The following is a 24,292-nucleotide window of genomic DNA, read 5'->3' on the forward strand; positions in this document are numbered from 1 at the left end:
GGGAACTCGTGCTCTGTCGATTGCTGCTAAGGGAACGTCTATACCAATGCCACCATAGCAAGAAGTGTCTGTCCAGTGTGAAATCAAGCAAACAGCACTAGGACAAGAGCACCCGGGACCCTGGTGTAGAGTAAAAGTCCAGAGAATAAAACCTGACGAATGTGTAAGGACCACATAGGCCTTGGAGACAGCCATACTCCTAGTTGAGTGGGACCGAACAACCATAGGAGAGGGCTGCCCGGTCGACTCATAAGCAAGTGAGATAGCCTTGATACCCACTTGCTCATTCTTTGCTTAGACACTGGGGACCCCCTTTGTTAAGAGGTCCAAAACAGACAAACAGCTGTTCAGTTTTACGCCACAGAGCAGCTCTGTGGACGTAAACATCCAGTGCCCTAACTGGGCATAGCAAATTGTTGTTCTCCTGGTCCGAATCCTAAAAAGGAGGATGACAGAAGGCCTGCAGCACTATAGATCGGGCCACATTAGTGGGGACCTTGGGAACATAACCTGGTCTAAGATGAAGAAATGCTTCAACCATGTCAGGTGCAAATACCAAGCTCGAAGCATTCATCAAGCTTGATTTTTGAGTGAACATCCTGCTTATCTGCCGGCCAATTGATGTTTAATCTTTCGATCACTCTCGTCACAACCTCAACAAGCTCCTCAAAAGCATTGGACTGAAGTGGCGAATCCTCAGTATCACGTGCATCAACACTAACAACATCTAGTTCCTCATAACTGGATAGCTGTAGTGTTGGTACCTCGATCAGGGCAGAAGAAAGGCACTAGATCTGTGAGGTGAGGGCAGAGATGAGGCACAGCCCGTCTCTAACCCCGCTGACAGATCCATTTGCAAATCCCAAGTCTGAAGCCATCGCTGTGCCTCAGCAGCAGAGGGACCTGAGCCTTGGGGAACACGAGCCTGGGCACCCTCGCCAAAGAACGCTAGGTGGGATCGTGATTGTCCGCAAAGGAAGCACTTTACAGTGCTCACAACCAGCACCCTCGAGCGCTGATCGTGTATGCTCTTCTCCCAAACAAACAACATACGCGCCTATTTCTACGCGCCTACGACTGAACGTATTTTTGGCTTTTTTTAATAAAAACAAAAACAATTGTAGTGTTTTTGTATCACCATTTTATAGCTGACGCCCACGCTAATCTTATAAGGCCAACATGCCGCAGGAACTCGGGGTTCCTTTTAAAAGTATATTGGTAACACTTTAGAATACTGTATCTTACTTACTGCAGAATTAACAAGGAATTATTGACGAACTAATAGGTAATTCTTCATTAACTTTGGAACACCACATAAAGTTTAGTCACACTGAGGGCAAATTCCATTGAAAGTGTGCATCACTTCGACACACACTCCATTCCTATGCTCACTTTCAATGGAATTTGCTCTCAGTGTGAGTAAACTTGTATGTGCAAAATCATAATTAGCACAATCTTTACTGTTCGTTGTATTTTGGAATGAAGTGCTTCAAAAGAGTGGGAGGTACTTATACTTCCTTCTTCTAGGCATATTGATTTCATTTTTAAGCTGGGGGAGTCAATGCTTGTTATAGGCAGTGATGTCATGCCTGGTGTTAAAACTCAAATTAGATCTGCTTCTTAGGCCAAAGATGGAGGAATCTGCCATGACAGGCTGTGGACAGCTGTGTGAACCAACTAAATCACACTGCACCTAATGTCTTCATTTAAATTAACAGGCTGATTGATTACAAGTAGACTGTAAATACACCATAGATGGACTTTCAGTTTTGTGCCTGGCTTGAACAAACATTAGGTATCCTGGTTACATTATAATGGTACTTTTTTTTATAACCAAGATAAAACTTGTTATAAGATACAATGTGTGCATTATGACACTCATTTAATAGACTCACTTCTTTATGAGCAGAACCCTGGTTTGATTCACTCACATCAATTATGGCAATTAAAAAAAAAAAAACAACAACAACATAGTCAGAATATTTGTACATTTCCTTCAGTGCTATTGTGTAGCATTACATGTGACTATGGGCTACAAAGTATCTTTAAAAGACTCACTCAAATGACTGTTTTTTTCCACAAAGTTACCTTTCAAAAAGTGGACTACTGTGGTAGTAACATGGTATACAGTGATAGCTAGTATCAGATTGTAATAACACCATTGTGCTCTGATAAATGGTACTGAATGATTTCCATGTTCATGAACTATTGTATTTAAATGGTAGCCTATATGCCCATAAAACGTGTTGATGCAATGGTTCACTTTGATAAAGATACTGTTCGTTTAACCATTTTGGCCGGAAAAATGCTTTACCTGCAGTTAATATGAATCACTCACAAGCTTCATATGCATCTGTTGGAAGATTTTAGGTGTCAATCGATAGAATACAACTGCAGGTTTGATTTAAATTAATCATAGGTAATCCAGTGACAATTTAGTCATTATGTTTTCATGTTTTTATATGGAGAAAGACACTGCTCCAAACAATTCAGTGCATGAGTGAACTGTCTGAATGATTGTGATTGATTCGCGAACCTATATAGTGGGCGAAAAACAGTATGTTACAAAATAACTATGTCCGAATTAGTGTTGGGTATCGAGTATCGATTGGAACCGAGACTAACTTTTCGTTTTTCCCGGAATCGTTTAAAAGTTAAAATTTCAATTCCTACTTTCGATATTCACAGTCCGCCGAGCGGAAGAAGAAACCGCTGAACAACACCAACGAAGAAGCGTCTACCGGAAGTGTTTGCATAACCGCGCGAGTCGAACATGAGTACCTTACGTCGGCGGTCCAAAGTGTGGCTTCACTTTTCTAAAAATTAACGAAATCTCTGCAAAATGCTAAATTTGTGACAAGTATTTGTGACAGAAGGAGTATTTCCTTCAGAAAGGATTATTTCCTTCAGAAAGACTGTTGGTTAGCAAGGTTAGCTAAACTTTTTTGACCCTGCCTCTTAAAAGAATCGGAATCGAGAATCGTTAGGAACAGGAATCGAAACAAGGAATCGGAATCGGAATCGGAATCAGAATCGTTCAAATTCAAACGATACCCAACCCTAGTCCGAATTCACTGTACTCATAAAAGAGAAGGCAAAAAATAAATAAATAAATAAATAATCAAAGATCAGGGTAAACACAAACTTTACTTCGTTCAGGCAGGACAGACACAACCACGTCTAACATTAACAAGAACCGACAAGGGACAAGAACCGACAAGGGACAAGGGAACAGAAAAGGGAGTATAAATACAAAGGAGGAACTGAGGAAACTAAATAGAAACAGGTACAGAAAGTTAAACTAATTGTGACAACATGATAATGAGGACATCCTGAATGTAGTCTGAATTACATTAATTCTACACACGTTCATACTATATAAAACATACCTTTTTTAGCAGTTGTGAATTGAAATAATACCTACTCAAGAGAGTATGCAATTTCGGATGCTCATGAGTTTAATTCAATTTATTTGTGCCCTTTCCCTTGCTAACTAGTTTTTTTTTTTTTTTTTTTTATTTAAATTTCAGTCACATTACAAACAATGAACATGACAATAATCATTTCCAACAAAATATTGAACAAATATAGACTACAGGCCCTAATGTGTTTAAATGGAACACCCTGAAATCTGCAATGGAGCGTGTTTATTTTTTATAGGATCTTTTTCCCTTATGAATTTGTTTTATGCACCATTCAATAGGCCTGTATGTATACTTGGCCTGCTAAAAAAATAAATAAACAAATATTAATATAATAATATTAAATATAAAATACTGACAGATTCACACATGAATATAATAACAATACAATGAACTGTAACTATATAAAAAAAACAGTCAACTTGTAGCTACAAGCATTAAAATGTGGTTAATTTGTCAAAGTAACTCCAATGTCAAACACTTGTGAGTAAATTAAGCGCAAACCTGCTGTGACGTGTTGCATTGTGGTCTATGGATCTGGCTGAAGTTTGAGTAGAGTTACTCCCTCTGTCAAAATTGAGGGCTTGAGGGATTGTCCAAATAAACTTCCCCCAACCACTTGATGATGTTAAACGCACTTCAAAATGGCTTTGGGGATTCCCCCGAGGGGAAGTGCTTAGGGACGTCTGTGAGTGCATGTCTACAATTGGACTTCTCCAAAACTCGTTCTCCATTCTGAAAACCCATTTCTCTTTTTCATAGAAAAGAGTTGAGTTATAATAATAACAATAGCAGAAAATGGAGTTCCACACACTCAAAAGATGATTGTTGTGCCGTAAGAGGTGGAAAAATACGTGCCCTGTATAACTGTCATGGTTGTGGTTGCAATCAATCGAAAAAGTCTTTAATCCACAAAACAGGAATACACGGTAGAATCTTAGTAGGCTATACACACACTCTAAACAATGCTGGGTTGTTTTAACCCAAAATTGGGTAAAATATGGACAAATCCAAATGTTGGGTTAAAAATGTAATTTAAAATTTTAACCCAACTTTCACTTTCAACTGTACAGTTTTTTTTTTTTGTTTTTTTGTTTGTTTTTTTTTACATTTTTAAACCAACATTTGGGTTTGTCCATATTTGACTTGACCCAAATTTGGGTTGAAATAACCCAGCATTTTTTAGAGTGCATGCTTACCACATGATAATTACGAACACAGACAAAGAACAGAACACAACAGGGAGTATAATCATACACAGACGTAATAAGGGAACTATTCGACGACAGGTGAATGTAACCATTAACTAAGGAGATAAAGGAACAATCAATGCTAAACTAAATTGAAGCACAATAAACAAACACATATGAAGCAAAATGTGGAAAATCTACAAATGTATGTTGACCTAAGAATTGAAGATAATAAAGTAACATTAGAACTGTTTTTCATGTGACTGTCACAGTTTTAGGGCGACTAAAACTTATGTTGGTCAAAATGCATGCATTATAATACCATTTGTTTGTATTTTGTGTTTGTATGGACATGATTTATGTTTTTCATCTTGCAACAGTGGTCATGGTCTCACACAGTTAAACTCAATTAAATGTGGCTTTGCCAATAGGATGCCTAGTCCCGGGCAAGCTCATAACATGAGGTCAATTAATAGGCTACACAGGAGGCCACAATGCAAACATTCCACAAGAGTCTAGCGGCAGGGAACTACTGTGAATCCAAATCATATCGCCATGTTTTTGTTGCGGTCTCAGCTCAAGTCAAGTGGTTATAGTATTTGGGGTAGGCAGGGAGTGCGAGACAGAGAAAATGAGGATTGAAATACTAAACAGTCGTCCTAAACTCTCAGCAGAGCACTTGCATGGCTACTTGCACAAGCGCAAGCGTTCAGGTCAGTACTAATAATCGCTATAGTTTCATGCTCCACAAAAAGGACATTTAACTTTAAAGTCAAGAGGGAAAGTTTGCGAATTTACATGCTGACAGATATTGGAAATTGACCTGTATTAGACCCCTGACTACTTTTGATTCTCTTTAGAATTAATGACTGGTGACAGAAATCTCCCAATGACATCCCAAAGACAAGCGAGAGCAGATGAGCTTTCCACTGTTTATGAGCAGCGCTGTGTGTATATCAGAGGCTGAAGGTGGTCCGATTCCTTAAGGAGTGAAGAGGTGTGTGTGTGTGTGTGTGTGTGCGTGTGAGAGAGTGTGTTTGTCAGTGCTTGGGAGGTTGTGTTTAAGATGTTCTGTGTGAGGAAAGACCACCAGGTTGTGCGTGCATTTTTTTTGGACTATTTTGCTTGTATCTTAGTCTATGAAAAACAAATAGAGTAAGAAAACGATAGATTTATTATTGACATACTTTATTTATAGAATGTTTATTGATCAGAATTTGGACAATGTGATGAAGTTGGAATCAAGTCAGAAAATGCATAGACACCTGAATGTGATTATAACTTTTAATGTTTTTTTTTTTATTATTCACAAGAGTTCTTATCTTATCTTATCTGTAACTTTGTCTTCTGTGCTTTTCCAAGCCCAACATCCATTAATATGGATTATTTTATAGATAAAACATTAACTTGCAAAGCATTGTTACCAAAGTATGATCCTCTGCAAAACCGTCATGTAAAGCTGAAGTAATCACATACAGACGGGGAGATAATTCTTGACAAATAGGCCGTTTAGTGTTTTTGTTTGAACATGTTACTGGCATATTTATAATATTTATGAGTTGTAATGCTCAGAAAGTACCATTTATTAAAGGACATACCCAAAGTTATCATCTGTTCCCTTGACTGGATAAGTGTCCACGATGTTCTGTTATGTTCCTATTATTTGTTTTGAGCACCAAGCAACCATGATGCTGCAGGCACTTAAACCTGTGATCATTGGAATAAGTATTGGCAGGTTCCAGCAGAGTTTAGTTTCTTATGTTTAGAAGAAAACCAACGTAATAATGGCATTTATTCCTCAGATAATATTATATTGTTAATGATTATTATAGAAAGAGAGTACACCTTACCAAGTTTAATGTTTTGGTTATTTGTATATATATATTATTATATTTATCTATATAATTATAATTAGGGATGCCGGATATATTAGCACCACATCAGTTTTCAGCCGATTAGAGATTTTTAATATTGGTAGATATTTAATTGTTCATGTCCATTTACCTTTTTTCCCTTTGTTTTCATGCAAGACTTTAGGTTGATCTTAAACTCACTTTAGGTTGACCTTAAAAAACTATATTTTGATAGGAAATTTAAAATAAATATTTTTCACAATGTATGCATTTGTGAAGCCACAACACGCACAACCTTGAGGCGGATGGGCTACAACAGCAGAAGACCCCACTGGGTACAACTCATCTTCTCTACAAATACGAGGCTACAATTTGCAAGAGCTCACCAAAATTAAACAGTTGTAGACTGGAAAAATGTTGCCTGGTCTGATGAGTCGCGGTTCATTCCTTTGTTTTAGTTAAATGGTCATTCCGTTTGAAAAGAACTGGACAAGAAAATACTTTAGACTTTCAGTTATTTTCAAAAGTTAATGGATAAAAACATAGTTTGTGCTTAGTGTAATAAAGATTGCATGTCCTCCACAAGGCTTTAAAAACCACGTACTAGCACGGGCAACCATGACAGGGTAATCACACAACATAACAACCCGTGGTCGAAAAGTGCAACCTCCCTGCACATAAATCTAGTGTGATGTTTGTAACCTCGGCCTGAACCATACTCCGGGAGGAAAAGAAGCAAGTTCCTGATGGATTACTGAGCAGTGACCTTTAGGCAAGAAGTGATGAATATGTCTGAAGACATCTGTGGGACTCCAGAGTCATAAGCAATGGCATTACAAGCAGAAACCAGACACTAATAATGAGTGCGTTATTGCAAAATACCAGCATCAAGATATATTGACATTGACCAAGCTCAGCTGAGAGTGAAGCGATGAGTGTTGTGTGGGAAATTTTTCAGGCATGTATTGCAAATGAGCATCTGTTTCTTGGAAAGATTCTTTAAAGAGTGTTTTTCGTATAGATTTGCAACAGCTTGCATTCTTGATCATTTATAATAGCAACAAATGGGTTCATAAAACGCTGTGCTATGTGAATGCTGAGCATGCATTTTCTCTGAGCGAGATTTATGCAGTTGTGAATAATCACTTGGCTAATAAGGTCACATCTGGTCACAATTAAAAACAGCTTTATTAATGGAGGCTGTAACATTTTACTGTGACACAACACTTTCAAGCATATTTCCTTTCATCCCTGTCAAATTCAATATAGACACATAAAGGCTGTGACAACATATTTATATGGGTGCTAAAAGAAACTGCTTTGCATTGACATGTGTTGAAAGCTGCATTAATTCTGTCAACTATGGATGGCACAATAATATTTTTTTAACTTTGGATTACATGGAAGTGTATTTATCTGATACTGGATCAAGACCACATGAAAGATTGACATGGTGAGTTGGAGAGTGGCAGCTATAAAGTGTCTATCCTGTTATTAACATGAGACTCTTGTTTACCACTAGAATCATTCCATGGTGAAATGATAGAATGTTTTGCACAATCTTGCTTTTATACACTTGCTTAAAGCTGATGAGCCGAGAATATATTAGTTGGGCTGAGATAACAGAGAACCAGTCAGAATCTGATTATCATTCATATAAACAACACATGCAAACCCATCCCATTATTCTAGCTTATCCTGTAATAACCCTACACAATAATTTTCCATGTGCAATTCCACGAATAACTAGATATTAAATGTCTAATTGCTATTTAACAGTGCTGTTGTTTTGAATCCATTCAGCTTAAAGCGTAATATGCGACTCCACTGTGACCGTAAAAGCAATGTTCTCACAAAATTTCCAAACCCAAAGCTATTTAGATGATTCATAGTCCTCTCATGGGAGTTTCGGCAATGGTATTTTTATAGTTGATTGTGGATTGCAGAGTTATTAACTGATTGTGTGTGAGTATTCATTACAATTGCACAACTTTACTGTGGTTAAATGTAAAGTTTAAATGTAGACTTTCAATTTAGTCTGGACCAAGAAGAACATGGTTGACGCAAAACATAAATTGCACGACACATGGTTTGTACACTACAGTGTTCAAAGGTACGATTTTTTTTGTTTTCCAATGCAATGTATTGTACTGACCTTTATTCCTGTGATGGGAAAATATTCAGTGTCACATGATCCTTCAAAAATCATTCCATTATCATTCTAATCATTTGGTGCATTTCCTCTTAATGTAATAATAATAACTATGTTTTTCTTTAATGAAAAGACCAGTATTTATTTGGAATAATCTATTGTAACATTATAAATGTATTTAATGTGTCCTTGCTGAATAAAAGTATTAATTTATTTCTTAAAAAAATAAATAATAATAACTCAAAACGTTTAAACAGTACTGTATTCTCTGTCTATTTTCTCTCCTATTACCATTAAAGTCATTACCCTTCTCAATGTTGTTAGTAACAGGTAAATCACATTTAACTGAAAACCCCATCTAGAGAATGTGACTGTTGTTGTAATCTAACACAGAAAATGTATTGCTTAAGGGCTTGACAAATGCAATTTCCTTAACATGTGCCGGTGGGAAAGACAGAATGCTATGAGATGCAATTATGTAGACTCGATGTGATAGCTGATATCATCTAATCAAAGCGGTAAAATAAGAAGGGCAGGGCTCAGCTCCACAGCTGGCCAGAATGAAAACTCACTATTTCTCAGAGGAAGGGAGCGAGAAATTGTTCTTACAGCTCGCAGATGGGAAAAAAACTCTGGCACAGCAAAAAGGGGGCTAGGAGTTTTAACAGTCTCCCTACATCTGTTTATTTAGAGAAGAAACCATTGTGTCATTCAGTTATTCTAAGCTTTGCGGTGGCCAGCGTTCAGGCCCACAGTGATCGCTCCAAAAAAGCGGCCCCATAACACAACAGGGGCTACGGCCGTAAGGTACCAAAAAGAGGAATCATGCTAGGGGTTTCACATTACCTGCTCGTTCTTTACGTCTCCATAACCAGACAGGTCAGGCCAGGCTTTTTGCAACAATTGGGGGCATAGGGCGACGGGAAAGGGTGGTATTTGGGCTGATTATAGGAGGAATCCTGCTTGCCGTTTTAAACACTCACCCTTTACCCTCTCAAGGTGACTAAAGGTTCCGCGAGCTTGTGTTTTACAAGCTATGCTTCTTATAGATACCAACACAGGGCTGGCAATGTGTTTGAAACAGGCTTCAGAAATTCAGAGAACATCTTCCCACAACCACAGCTTGACAGGTGTGGTTATATTTTATTTGGCTGTGAATATTTTATACTCTCTTAACTAATATGCTTTTGAAGAATTCGTGTAATGAATGCAGCTTGCCAAAAGCATCAACAAATTGGCTTGTATTAACTATTATGCAAGATTAACAGGGTTGTGCATAATTGCATGTGGGTGTGGGACACAACACAGACTAATAATTTAGTGAGAGTTTAAAGAATTACTCATATCTGAGTTATTTGTACAATTATGAACAAACAAGTCTCAATGCATTTGCTCTTTGATTTCTAAATACCATTAAAGCCTATATAGAATGTTTTGTGGTTGCCACTCACATATTTTCCGTCAGGCTTTGTTGTGTCTCATGTAGTAAAATTCTTCCATGCTGCACTCCATGTTTGTTGGATTAAGGTCATGTCTGTGAGGGGATATGTCTTTATTGGCCAGGCCCATATGCACACATGAAATTCTTCCCCTCTTTGCAATGGTATGACGGGCCCTTAGGCCTGTATAAATAGTCACTTGTAGTATGGAAAGGGAAGGGGGCCATGTGTTGGAACAGCTGGTCTGCGAGTGTGCGTGTGCTGATCAAAGGAGTTGATTCGTGGGTTCAAACAGGACTTGGCAAAGATATCGGTCCTCCTATCTGGTGTTAGTAAGAAGATGGGATGGTAATGCAGGAATGGAAAGAGGTTTTTAGTCAACATCCTCCCTGACTGAAATATTGATGTCTGGATTCCAGAGGACACTCCACATAGATACTGATACTACTCCCTGAAAGGCTCAATGTCTTTGTGTTTTTATTTTTATTTTTTTATTTTGTTGTGTTCGTGAAAAAGAATGAAGCACAATCATGTCCAAATATAATGCTTTTTAACAAATGAAAACAATAAAACCAGAATGATTATGTTATAAAGCTTATAACTCAATTGATTCCGACACATGGGGCAGCTGTCTATATCTCTATCATGGCGCTAACAACAGTTGTTGGTGTGTTTAGAGCCGCAATAAAACCAAGAGCAGCTGCTTAGTGTCACAACTTCCTGTAGGAATGTTAAAATCATTTTTATCATAATTTCGAACCAATCCCATAAGAATCCGCTATGAATATATTAAGTTTCAACTGAATAAACTGAGTTTATTATTTTTATTTTTCCAGTTTATTTTCCAGTTTAATTTTGGGAGAATTTATGTTTATCTGGTAGGATCTTAGAAGATTTTAAGATAATTCCTATATTGATCTATATTGGATAGTTCCCAAATAGAACTAAAACATGTTTGCATAAAAAACAATCTCAAAATATTTTATAGCCATTTGACTTGTTGCTGCTGAAATGCCTCTGTTTCCAAAAAAAGAAATATCTTTTGTTTTAAATGTAACAATAGGTTACATTTAATTGGACATACATATTACATTTAACATATAATAGGCATGTTATAGGATTGTGGTTTAAATTATTGATTAATGTATTAAAAATGTGTTCATGCTCTGGCTGTGTGATTTCAGTGTTTTGCTATGTGAATTGTATTATTGTGAATATTGGAATTATGTGAGTTTATTCTAACTACAGCACGGGTGAGTTTTTGTTTGGGGTCATCCATCAGGGTCAGGAATTTTGCAACGGGACCCCACGGATTATTGTAAGGAATCTGTTTCTAATTAAGTCCTCCCAAAGTGTAAGAAAGGTAGATTAGTGCATTATTATTTATTTTAAAACCATATAAATTGGCTTACATGTTGAGCTAAAATTGTAACCTGTGACTTTTACCTTTTGCCCTAATCATTGCAAGGTAACTGTTAACATTTGACTTTAATACTATGGCACAAAGTGTTAAGCAAACAAACAAAAACATACACTATTATTTTAGAAAATGGAATAAAAGACAAAACATTTTCTGTTTATTTCAATTACCCCACTGAAATAATTCTGCTTTAAAGTTCGAGAGGAATAGACATCTGTATAAGTGGATTGTTTCTGTATACTTTACTTTCACTCTATCAATACAAATCAGCACTAATTTATGGCATTTAATTACATTTCCAAAGCCCAGCTCAAAAAAATACCATCTTGTTCCTGTGTATTTTTCTAAACTATGATAGCATAAACAAGTCAAGTTAATAATGTGTTATTGAAGTTTCTCTCATAACGAGCACGGACAGATTTAATTTGTGCTGTGACTGTGTGCATTTCTATGTGTGGTTTCTATCCCCATTTAAAGCTGTGTGCTGTAAGTTTAGATAAATCCCCATTTAAAGTAAAAGCAAGAATCTGGCTTATTTAAATCTGCCAAAAAAAACCCCCAAACAAACAAAAAAAAAAAACCCCAAAAACTAAAAAACAACATTGTTTATAAATTGTTGTATATGTTATTTTCCTCCCTCTATTTAGATCTCCTTTAAATCCAAGTAGAGCTGTTAAGGATTCAGGTATTAAGTGAATATTTAAAGTCACCACAGTAAAAATTGGAAAGTTGATCTTAAATAAGGTACTGAGTGAGTCAACTATTATCTCTGGATCAAATCATCGTGCTCTCAAGACTTCTGACTCACCGGGTATAGAGTTCCCTACATCCATCACCTAGAACTGGTGCAAAAACGTCATTGTCAGATCTGACCATCCGTAACTGACATTGAGTTCATTGTTTAGGGTCAGAAGCTCTGTGCGCAGTGGCCTAAAGGTACATTCCTGACTCCAGAGTAGTGTTTGAAACACAAACCTTCTTTATGCAAGGTGGACCCACTGATCCTCCATCCTAAGCATCAGCAAATGCCCCCTTTTGATGTTCAAGTGTGAACTTGCATGTTATCATTTTACACCTTTTTTCACGGCTCACCGTTACATTTTATATCTGAGACCAGAGTTGATTTTGCTTTTAGCCAATGTCTCTTTTTCTATTGTCTAATCGACTAGACACGGTGGAACGAGCCAGGAATATCATTTTCAAACATTCCTGGATCAAGCTGAAATGGCATTCGCACAAAATGCATTCTCCATTTTCTCCACTTTATTTCGTAAGATCTTGTCTCAAAGGACAAAAACGTATAAAATGAAATCTGGCATGGTAACAGCTAGGCCGATGTATTTTAGCAAAGGCCATGTATATACTGTATTTCTGAAATGGATTCTGATTAAGAATGTCTTGAAATAAATCCATTACAGATGCAGTAACATCAGATAAAAGAAAACTGACTTTCCATTAAACATTTGTTAGATTCCTTCAGGAAAACCCATAGGCTATGTGGTTAGATATAATGAGTATAGATTGAAACTCATATTTAAGTGGGCTTGACTTGACTTAACTCCAAATTAAAAGCTAGTTAACAACACACGTTTAGGTCTACAAGGATTTTTTTTTATTTTTTATGAAAGACATTGTTTACATAAGAGATACTCTTGTGTGCCCTCTGTAATGAAAATGTATGCTATATACTACTATCATACAAATGTTTGGGGTTGGTAAGAATATTTAAAATAAGCTACATTTGTACTTTTTAGTGAATGAACGAACGAGGCATTTATATAGCGAGGACACATTAAATTGATCAGTGACAATAATGTAAATTTCTATTTCAAATAAATGCTGTTCTTGTGTGAACTTTCTACTCAACAAAAATTCCTGAAAAATAAATGCTTCGCAAAATATTAAGCAGGACAACCATTTTCAACATTGAAAATAATAAGAAATGTTTCAGCACCAAATCAGCATATTGTAATGATTTCTCAAGGATCGTGTGACACTGAATACTGATAGCCTAATGATGCTGAAAATTCACGTCACATGGCTAAATTACATTTCACAAGAAAACAGTTATTTTAAATGGTAATAATATTTCATAATATATCTGTTTTTATTTTAATATATGACTTGTGATCAAGAGACTGCCTTCGAAAACAATAGGAAATGAACAATCTTGTCATACTTTGTGTGTGTTGGTGTGTCTGTGTGTTTCTTTTAAATAATGTATGTTTAGCTATTGACTATTGATGGCAAATTGTAATTTATTATTTTATCTTGTTCAGCATTAAAGTTGCTGGTTGTACTTGAACTTTCATGCTCAAAAACAAATGCTGTGAATGTGATAGGCTACTGCCCAAGAACACACATCATTTTGACAACGTCTGAGAAACAGCATAGTCGGTCTTTCTTTCTGCTCTGAGGTAATCCAAACCTTTTGGAGAGAGACCATTCCTGAACCATCATGCCCCACCTCCATTTTCCCGCCCCTTACTTGACGTCGAGATTTGCAACAACAAACGGTCTGACCAATAGAAATCCCTTAAAGTTCCGCAGGAGTAGAATGGATAAAGCAAAACTAGCGGGTCAGAAAGGGGCCAGTGTGTGAATTTGAACGGCGTGTTATTATCAGTTCGCGTCCCTAGGCATACTTAATGACGGACGACAAGCGCACGCTCGAGAATTTATCAGTTCAGTCGGGGAAGCGTGATGCGAGTTGCTCGCGAGCACATTTGGATGTGAGCGCGAGACGCGAAAGGACGAGCTCGTGAGCTCTTCACTTCTTCCCACAAGAAAGATAAGAGGTGGAAAGAGAGGAGGAATCACCGCACTGTCACACGGACACGCAAAAAAAAAAAAAAAAAAAACCCTAGAAGATGGAGTGAACAAGCCGTTTGATGGAAATAGCACTTTTCGTAATTTAGGCTCCTTTTTAAAACATGGATTACAGGAAAACGTCTTTATAAATTCACCGCAATTGTGGAACAAACTTTTTTCTTTTTTGATGGACCTTGCAAAACGTGATCCGAGGGATTGTTCCCTCCATAGATGCAATGAAAATATGAAATATACATGCTTGAAACTGACCTGACGGCAACCAAACCATTACTAACAGACTTCGATATGGCAACTTGTGCAAGTTTGGTTCGGGGCGCACGCACTTTACTTTGGCCTTTCGCTTGTGTGCTTGTGTGTTTTAGCTGTTTTTCCATCGCCTCTCCCAACCACCACGGCCGTCGGTTGATTTGCTGGCAAGCGATATTAAACTGCCAGTCGGAACCCGAGTGTCATTACGCGTATGACCAGTATTTGCACGCCTGTGAATCGATCCTGAGCGGCCAGAGGAAGAAGTGTCCCAGTCACTGCATCTCGTCGTTGGTGCAACTCAATCTGACCAAGAGCGGCCCGGCGCTGGAGGACTGCAGCTGCGCCTCGGACCCGCGCTGCCAGGAGATCAAACGATCCATCGAGCCGTGCCTGCCCAAAACTAGCAGCATGGGCTGCACCGAAGCCCGGCGCCAGTGCGAAAGGGACAACCAGTGCCGAAGCGCGATGGGCGATTATTTATTTCACTGCGGGAAACTCTTCAGCGGCTCCAGCTGTTCGAACCAGTGCCGCAATGTCATCGCTTACATGCGCAAACTACCCAAAGCTCAACTCCTGGATTCTTGCGTCTGTGATGGATCAGAGCGGACAATCTGCGAGTTTATCAAAACTAGTATGAAAACGCTTTGCTTTGACTCTCCCCCTGTGGATCAAGAAGGCTCCACCATTGACTACGATGACGATGAGCCTGGTGATGAGGATTACCCAGAGCCAGAGCCCACGAGGAACACAGGTTCTCCTTTTGTGGCATGTTCTGTTTTGACTGTGGTGGTGGTGGCATCCATTTTGGCTGTAGTGCCGCTTCCTTGATCACTTTGAAGGCGAGTTAATGATCTGCTCCAACGGCTGTTCGGGAATAGTGCATTTTGTCAATTTTCTCCTGCTTTCCACTTCATTTATGGCAAGCTGTTATGTCAACATTTATTCCTTAAAACATCTAGTCTTTGTTGTACTTTTTCCCCATAACAAGTAACCCAATAGTGACTATCAACTTTTGTTTGTTGTTCATTACTTGTTTTTAAGTTACTAGTAGCAACCCCAAAAGTTGATAGTAGGACTATATAGGCTATCCCATATTTTCTAATAACATTTCTTTTTTCACAAGTTGCAATGACACGTCAGAATGGTTATCTTGTAGCCATAACATTAAATGAACTTAGAAATACTCGTACTAGAAAGTTTAAAATGGTTACCAGTGGACTAGTGTGTATATTCAGGTTATGTCTGAACCACAAAATTCAGCAATTTCATGCCAGTAACAATGGATTAGTGACTTGTCACTAAATGACATGACTAGGGATAGTGATTAATTGCAAAGGAATAAGGAATGGAAGTACTAGCAATAATGAATGTAATAGCCTAGCTAATGAATCCATTGAAAAAAAAAAAAAAAGAAGACTATTAGATTACTTGCCACCAATTAAAAAAAGTACTAGTAACATAAAAATAGACATGAGTTAGCTTTAAGGAATAAATGTTTATAGAGCTTGACATGATTTTTCTCCAAAGAGTACAAGTTAAGCTTTGTGTGACATTTAGGTGCAGTATCCAAAAAATGTCACATTGTAAATGTGTTTTGAATCACTATGCAAATTTAGCATTTCAGATTCGGCCCAGGCGAACAATGTCTTGTTTATTGTAAGTTTTAATTCTGAAGCTAAAATTCTGTTATTTGAAGTTATTTAAGAGCAGGGATACAAAGTACTTTATGTCATTCAACTGCCTTAAACACCAACTTGCCTATTTCAAGTGCTGTTTTGTAAAAGACAAATTTATTTCCATAAAGATATAGAAAAGTTTATTTTGTTACCTAGACATTTTAACAGTGAAAGTTGTAATTATAAAACTGTGCACTGCCAATATAAAATTAGATTTTTTTTTTTTAAATATGTAAAGTATTTTTATAAAGTTGCAAACGACTTCAGATGAGTAACTTCTTAAAGTGTTTGGAATAAGGAAAAGAATGAGTAGATCTCTATATTAGCTAACATTTGATAAACCTTATGAAAGTCCTAGAGATTCATAAGAGAACTTTATTTTGGTCATAAAGTAATCTTCGAAAACAAAGGGTGATGATTCCAGCTTTAAAGGGAAGTGAAATATCTGTTGTAATTATTTTCCTTTTAAGATATTGTACAGTGTACAGATTTTCAGAGAATATTTTAATTGTGTTATCTAAGATGAACTATTTACTGTGTAGAAATGTCTAAATCCACTGTATGACTGCCTCAGTGATGTTCTTTTTATAGAAGGCATAAAAACGAAAGTGCAAAGACTCAAACCGAGTATGTGTATTTTATTAACGTTTGCTATATGTCATTAGGAAGTTTCAATGCATCGACTCCATGCGTGACCATGCATGGATTCCGATGCTAAATCTAGAATGGTTAGCACAGCAGAGCTTTTCAGGAACAGATTAAGTATCACAGACATAAGGAGCTTGAAGCGCTGACACACGCCTTAGCAAACAGAAGTGTTTGCTGAAGGCATAAACTCTGATATTTGGATATCTTTAGAATGTGAACACAAAAGCGCGAGTGGCTTTTCCCTGGGGTGTCCGTTTTGCATCTGGGCCAAGACTGACAGAGGTTTATTTATTTTTCAATCACTGTGTTTGCTTAAAGGCCTTTGTCTGCGCACCACAACTTCAAGTATAAAGCTGTAAATTCTAAACTAACAGAGAAACAGTAGCAGATAAACATAAACCGCAAATTAATTATTTTGTTACAAGTTGTATATTTGGATCTTTTTAGCTACTGAAATAGTAAGTCAGCAGTAACTCACTCTCAGGAGGGTGTGACTGCAGGATAAGAGTGAACTTCAACTTTACAGTGTCAGGATGCTTAAGGCTTGTTCTTTTTTATTGTATTGATTGATTTTATCTCGCACTTGAGAATTTGTTTCTTGGTAGAGTGTGCGGACTCTCTTGAAGTGTTTTCTTGATGTAACTTCGAAAAAGGATTAATTTGATCTTTTTTAAAAAAAAATATATATATATTATCTGCAGTGTATCTGTTGACCTTGCTGGTCAGTTAAAGTGATATTTAACCATCCAATGCTGTGTAAACAGTACATCTATTGCACCAACTCTCAAGTTGGTCTTGTAAATGCTCAAATGTGTGCATTCACCATTAGAAATGTATAACCAATTTCAATTATAATTTGTACTTTAACATAGCCGTTTCCTTATGGATTATGTCAGTTGCGGTTAAGTTTATTTCCATTTTATACATGAAAAAAATTGTGCTAGCTCTGGCATGCTTGATTGCTGGTAAACTTTTTCTGCGAAGGGAAACTGACATGTTTTCATCTGGCTCTTCAGGGTTCCTATATGCATATATTGCTGCCTCCATGTCATTTAATCATGTTCACCTAGGCCTCTCTCTGTCTCTCAACTCCATGCTGTTAAAAACTACCACTCTTATTCTCCCACTCTTGTCACCAGGGTCTTCAAATGGGGGTGATGGTTGCAAAATGTTTTATTAGTGTGGGGACAAGGGCCCTTCAGCCCGCTGAAAGGAGGAGAAGTCGAGTGGCACTTTTGTCATGGTAATGTTAAGCACATAATAGTTCAACAGCACAATGCCCAGGCACTTCATTCCTCTAGAGCTCGCTGACACCTCTTCAGAGCCGAACCACGGGGTAGCATGTGGGAAAGATCCGCTGGCCCCTGGTCCGCATACTCTATGCAGTCCCCAGTCCCCACCACCCCCTTTGCGCTCAGTTTCAGCCTGTGCAATAGAGCCCAGCATGTGCAGTATGAAATAATAAGAGAGCTCTCAGAATGGCCAATAGGATGGAACAATTGAAATCGAGAATCTAAACTAGCCATGTCACTGTGGCCTGATCAATAAAAAAGATGGATTTTTTTTTAATGTAACTCTCCTGCAGTGGCATTGTGGGTGAAAATGGAAAGGAGAGAACTGCCTTGGCAGTGTATTTTAGAGAAACGTATTTCCAGCTGAGTGTACGTTTCGATGTGTGATGGGTATTTGATGTGTGAAGGGCTATATGATAAATTTGGTTTTATTAAAGGAAAAACACTACAAGAAATTAAGTGTTTCAAAAGGTTTAATTAGGACCATCTGTTTAAAATTATTATTATAGTAACATTTTAAACTCATTTTTAATTTTTTTTTATTTTACCTTAAAATGAGGTCAAATAATAAAAAAGGTCCGCATTTATAGTTGTTCATTATTCATTTAGCAAATGGACCAGTTATCTTGAGGCCGTACACTTCACTTGTTGTGTTTTCAATTATCTATTGCCAAAAAAAAAATAATAATAATAATAATAATTATTCCATATTCAAGAGGTACTAGAAAACTACAAAAAGCCTCACAGCAGGACTTTCAAATGATATTTCATCAATATTTTTCAACAATTTTTAGCCTATACATCTTCTATGCTTATGCTGTAGGGCTGACTGAAGAATGGTTGAATGCTCAAACTCTGAGAAATTGTGTGATAAGTGATGAGACATGTAGACAGTTGGTATGGCTGAGCCTCAGCTGAGCATTGACATGGAAAGCTGATTGGGCAGGATTTAGACTAATCCTTTAAAGTTAGCACTAGGTATTTAACAGTGAGGTCGCTGGCTGAGGCACCCTGTAGTCTTGTTCCTACAGTTGTTTTCTAAATGATATAAATGATAAGACTTAAGGTGTGAGCTGATCTCTGGTCTTGAAACATTTTGTTTGTTTATTGGTTGTTGTGTATGGATTCCAACAGTTGTTTTCTAAATGATATAAATGATAAGATTTAAGGTGTGAGCTGATCTCTGGTCTTGAAACATTGTTTACCCACACACATACACACTATGCTCACTTTGAGACTAGAAGAAACTGTTCTTTTTTTTTTTTTTTTTTGTTCTTTTGGTCTTTCGAGACAAATCATTATTTTTCTCCACCAAGCTGCCACTTTGATTTCATCATGGAAGACCTTTGTTGAGTTCACGACCCTTTGAAATGAGTAAAAAGACTGAATGTCTTGGCTCTCTCAAGGGGTCTGATGCTTTTGCCTTGGGTGAGAAAGCTCAGGATTAAGCCGGTCACAAAGAGATCCGTTACCTGAGAATTCGCTAAGGGCATCTCTTGAATCTGTTCCCCATAGTGCAATAGTGCAAGTTTGATGTCCCGTTTATATATTGTTAGAACTCTGAACACTGCTAACTTTGTTAGCATTGTTGTAAATACTGACGTTATTGTAAATACTGTTGTAAATACATGAGCTATGGTGAAATTAAAGTATTTTTTACGTTTTTTTTTTTCCAGATGGCAAATGCCATATTTTCCAAACTAGGGTTTGCAAGTTCATTAAAAGCTATAATGAATGAAATCATAAAATATAAAAGTGGACATAGATTGTATAAATTAATATAAAATCAGAATACTTAAAACAACTTTATTTTTATTCCTGCATGTTATGTGACCATTATCTGACATCAGAGAACCATGAACATATGCTGTAAAAACTTTTTTTTAATTTAACAGTCAGACACACACACAAACCAACATAGTGCAGTAGTGAGCAATCTTGTAAATCCATAATTCCAGAAGTGACAAGAGTAATTTAAGTGTTTGATCTAAATGTGTATGTGAGCGGGTGTGAGTGTGGGTGTATGTGTATGTGTGTGTATGCGTAAACAAAGTAACCATTTATTATTTATTACCATTGTCATTACCATCACCACCCCACTCCCCACTACCACCCACCATATTGCCAATATTGTGTTGGTCGATTTTTATTTCCATCCTTCCTCCTATGTAACAATTGCCATTGTCAATCCTGTATAAAATAAAAGATGATATAACAGGATAATATAGGATAACCTTCCCCCACATCTTATCAGTCCCTATCTTTTCCAGTCCCTAAAACTTTAACTCATAAGCAATTTTCAATTCATTGATTAAGTTATACAATATTCAACTAATTTATAAAGTCAGTTTAATGTAATCTAAGTTGAAAAGTCTTAAACATCTGAGTTGACTGTACTTAAAAATTTAATGCAGCAACTTTTTTTTTTTACAATTTACAAATGTACTGTTAAGTATTGACATAAAATACTTTAAGTACTCAGAGTAAATACGGTAGGTCGAAGGGGTTCGGCTGACCAGATCCCTTCCAGGTCAGGGGTAATCATATATATTGAGTTGAAGATTTAATTATGTAACTTGATAACATTGGTTTCGTTTTAATTTATGATACATAGGTGTTGCTGAAGTCTTTCCTATTCGTTTGTATAAAGTGCATGTGAGCTGGCTTTTGCTAAATGCTCTGAGCTTAATAAGTCAAATGTATTATTACAGTGACGTGACAAAGTTCTATATGTTATGGCTGAGCTCTTGAGAAGCATTTTTTTTTTTGTATATATATTTTATTACAAATCTACCATGAAGTTTTTTGAACAACTATACAAGTGAATGAGAATAATGAAATAATTTATGGCTGCTGTAACAGTTTGCGGAACAGCAGAACTTTGGTCACTCTTGAGGGAATAATGTCCGATGAGGGAGAAGTTTGGCCGCTTGTTTTCACTCATGAGGATAATGAGGTGACGGAGGGAGAGGTGTTTTTTACTAGAGTAGACCATAGCCCATTTTTTGTACCAACAGCCATAAAATCTTTCTGACAGGCAGTGCAGGGGAGGGAAGTGTGCAGACGCAGGAGGAGAAGCCCCTTAACTGGGTAAAAGAGAAAGGAATGCTGTAATGGTTCCAGGGAATGAGAAACAGCACTGAATCTGTAAAGAGTTATAATCTTTGTGTATGAGAGACAACACTTTCAAAGTAGAAACTGGCGCATGAGCCGCATTCTTTGTGGAATTCACATAAATGCTGAATTATTTTGTTCAGCCATGAATGTTAAGCATTTCATTAAGTCAAATAGTGTTTTTAAATCTGACCTTTAACCATCCAGATGAGTTTGAGCATTTTCTATCATAATCTCTTTTCACTGCAAATAGCCTGTGTGTCTGATCAAGTGTTAAAATGATACAAATAATTGTAATTTTAACTGTAAAAGACTGTTAAAACTGCTACAGTATGAATCCTGATAGCAATAGTTTTTTTCCTACTCTACATTTGGGGGAAAAACTATAATAGATCTAACCTTACATTTAATGTAATTTAAAAAAAAAATGATATTAAATGTACCAGTTTTGCAAGAATAAAAGGTCAAATCATCTTATAGTTTGAAAATCCATAAACTGACATTGACCGACGTTGATTTTGTTATTAGATATATACTATAGGGTTTTATGTTGCACAGTATGTTGTTAAAATACTATTTATTGCATTATTTTAGTGTTGTGTGTTATCATGATGGTGTTTTGTATTTGTTTGTGTCTTCAAGGAACTTTTATACTGTTATTCAGCTTGTGGAAAAACTAAACTTTGATTCATCATGTGACTTTCTCTCTACCAGGGTAAGGTACAAAACATATTTAGTAGCAGCATGGCTCCGGTAATTCAGCAGAAATGGGCTTTTGGATTTAGGCTACAGGTTTAAAATTTATTGTGATTTTTTTTTTTTTTGTAAAATAGTTACAGATTGTTCTGCAAATATGTTTATTTATTGTATTTTTACAGAATTATTCTGGCAACCATAGTTGCCAGTGTTTTTTTTTTTTTTTTTCTGTAAAAGTGACTTTTTTTTTTTACAGAACAGGCTTAACATGGTCTACTCTAAATTGTTTGCAGCAAGCAGCTGTTTTAGACACACGCTTGCACCCGCAAAAGCAGGAGTCATCATCCAGCTTCTTCATACGACCACAGGACAAATAAACTATCCCACAGACAAGAAAAACACAAGCGGACACAGAGGCTGAGCGAATGAAGTGGGGGGAGGAAACCGAGGAAAAGAGGAGGCTTTCCACTTGAGCCCTGCAGACCTGTTGGTAAAGCAGCGGCGTGTGTGTTTGTGTTTTTCAACGGGAGCCCTTATTGACTTAACATTTACCAAGAGTGCTGAGCCTTCTCACTTACAAGCACACAATACCTCATTCTGTCCTATCGTTGCCCATTTACCAACCCTGAATACTTCAGCTAAGACTCCGCTTGAGAGTCGTCGTTCCTTGTGTCTTCAGACTCTCTCATAAATACGAATAGGAGAATCTTTTAAAAAAATGAGCACTGAGGGGATAGATCGAAGTAGAAAGGGAGTCCAAAAGAAGAAAACTTGCTGACACGGGGCATAACTTAATTTCCACGGTCACAGGGCAGCTGCGAGGAGCGGCCTGCTGTGGAGGGCCATTTTAACTTCAATGGCTCCACTGACCCTGAAGAGCAACTGAGTCTTCATCCCAGCTTCACTTCTATTCAAAGAGGTGAGCAGAAGGATTTATAGGCCTGATTTAAAGAAACAAGTCATCATCAGTGGCAGTTTCCTATTGATCATCCCCCCTGCCTCAAGAGAGCAGACAACCGTATGTGTTGGTATGTGCTTTTGGAGATTTAGCCCTCGAGGAGATGAAAGTAAACAAGCAACAGTTTAAGGAGTGAAAAGCTTGGCTTTACAGTGAACGGGACAACAGTTCTGTCTTTAAATGGCTGTGGTATGTTTGGCTTGTTGTTTCAGTGCATTTGGATGTGTGTGTGTGTGTGTGTTGTGTAAAGGATGAACAAGAAGGATTTCCTCTTTCCAATTTCTTTCTTTTGTTTTAATTGTATCACCTCGCCCCAACTTTCCAGTTATTTCAGTGATTTTGTAGTATTTAGTTGTATAATTTTGAAAACATGTTGCAAATACATATTAACTTATTAATCTTAAGTCAAGTTTGGCAACTATTTGTTCATTGTTGATGTTGCATGAGACAAGTTAGTTAAAGCAATAGAAAAAAGTTTTCAGAAAGGTTATTAACTGAGAAAATCTTTTGGAATCATTTGTTTGCATATGCCATTGCATTTGGTGGTATTTAGTGTCTAAAAGTTTCCAAATAATCATTGGATGCACTATGTCAATAGCATATTAATCATGACTTTTCAAACTACATTACATATGATGTCAGATGAATCACTCCTGAGGGTTTCTGGAACATTCCATTTCTCATCTGAACTTTTCCAACCAGACAGTTTACTGTTAGATTACAGAGTAACTTAACTATACACTGGATAACAGCTTTGATTTACATATTAACCTATTAATTCTCACATTCCCAAAATAAATGCCAAAGACATGTGAATTCCTCTGAATATATGATTCTCTTCTTGGAGCATTTTTTCTTGCTATTCAAAACGTTTTTGGTCTGTTTAATGTTGGCATGTTCAAATTTATGACCTAACTTTAATTTTATTTTGTGAACTTCCATACGCTGGAAGAGTAACACAGAGCTGTGGTTGTGTAATGGTAGCAGTCTGTTTTAAGTGAGTATTTGTTTTTCTTTGAGAAACAGTTCTTAAGCTTCCTACTTGCTATGTTAACTTCCCAGGAAACCTACAAACACCGTTTTAAAGCGACCGATTATGCTTTATTGCTTGACATCTCGAACAGGCCACATCAAGTCAAGAGCGCACTCGGTAGCGGTCACCATGAATTACAAAACAGAACAACATCAAATGATTAACTAAGTGCAATATCAATCAAAGACAATAAAATGGAGAACACAAACTGAGAGAGGGAAGGAGTGAAGAAAAGCTTGAAGAGAATAAATAATGAAGCCCTAGTAAGGGAGTTGTTAAGAGTTAATAGTCTCTCAGAAACTGAATGGGGGCTGGGGA

General features: G+C 37.0%; 1 protein-coding gene across 1 annotated transcript; it reads left to right on the forward strand.

Annotated features, from left to right (window-relative positions):
- The first annotated feature begins 13,997 nt into the window (after positions 1-13,997).
- gas1a (growth arrest specific 1a) lies at positions 13,998-16,856 on the forward strand. Its single transcript, XM_039649962.2, has one exon. It carries the CDS (start codon positions 14,543-14,545, stop codon positions 15,383-15,385), a length of 843 nt encoding a protein of 280 aa, XP_039505896.2. The 5' UTR covers positions 13,998-14,542; the 3' UTR covers positions 15,386-16,856.
- Positions 16,857-24,292: the final 7,436 nt, after the last annotated feature.

The sequence above is a fragment of the Pimephales promelas genome, chromosome 4 (assembly GCF_988280905.1).
Source record: "Pimephales promelas chromosome 4, fPimPro1.hap1.1, whole genome shotgun sequence".
Taxonomy (NCBI): domain Eukaryota; kingdom Metazoa; phylum Chordata; class Actinopteri; order Cypriniformes; family Leuciscidae; genus Pimephales; species Pimephales promelas.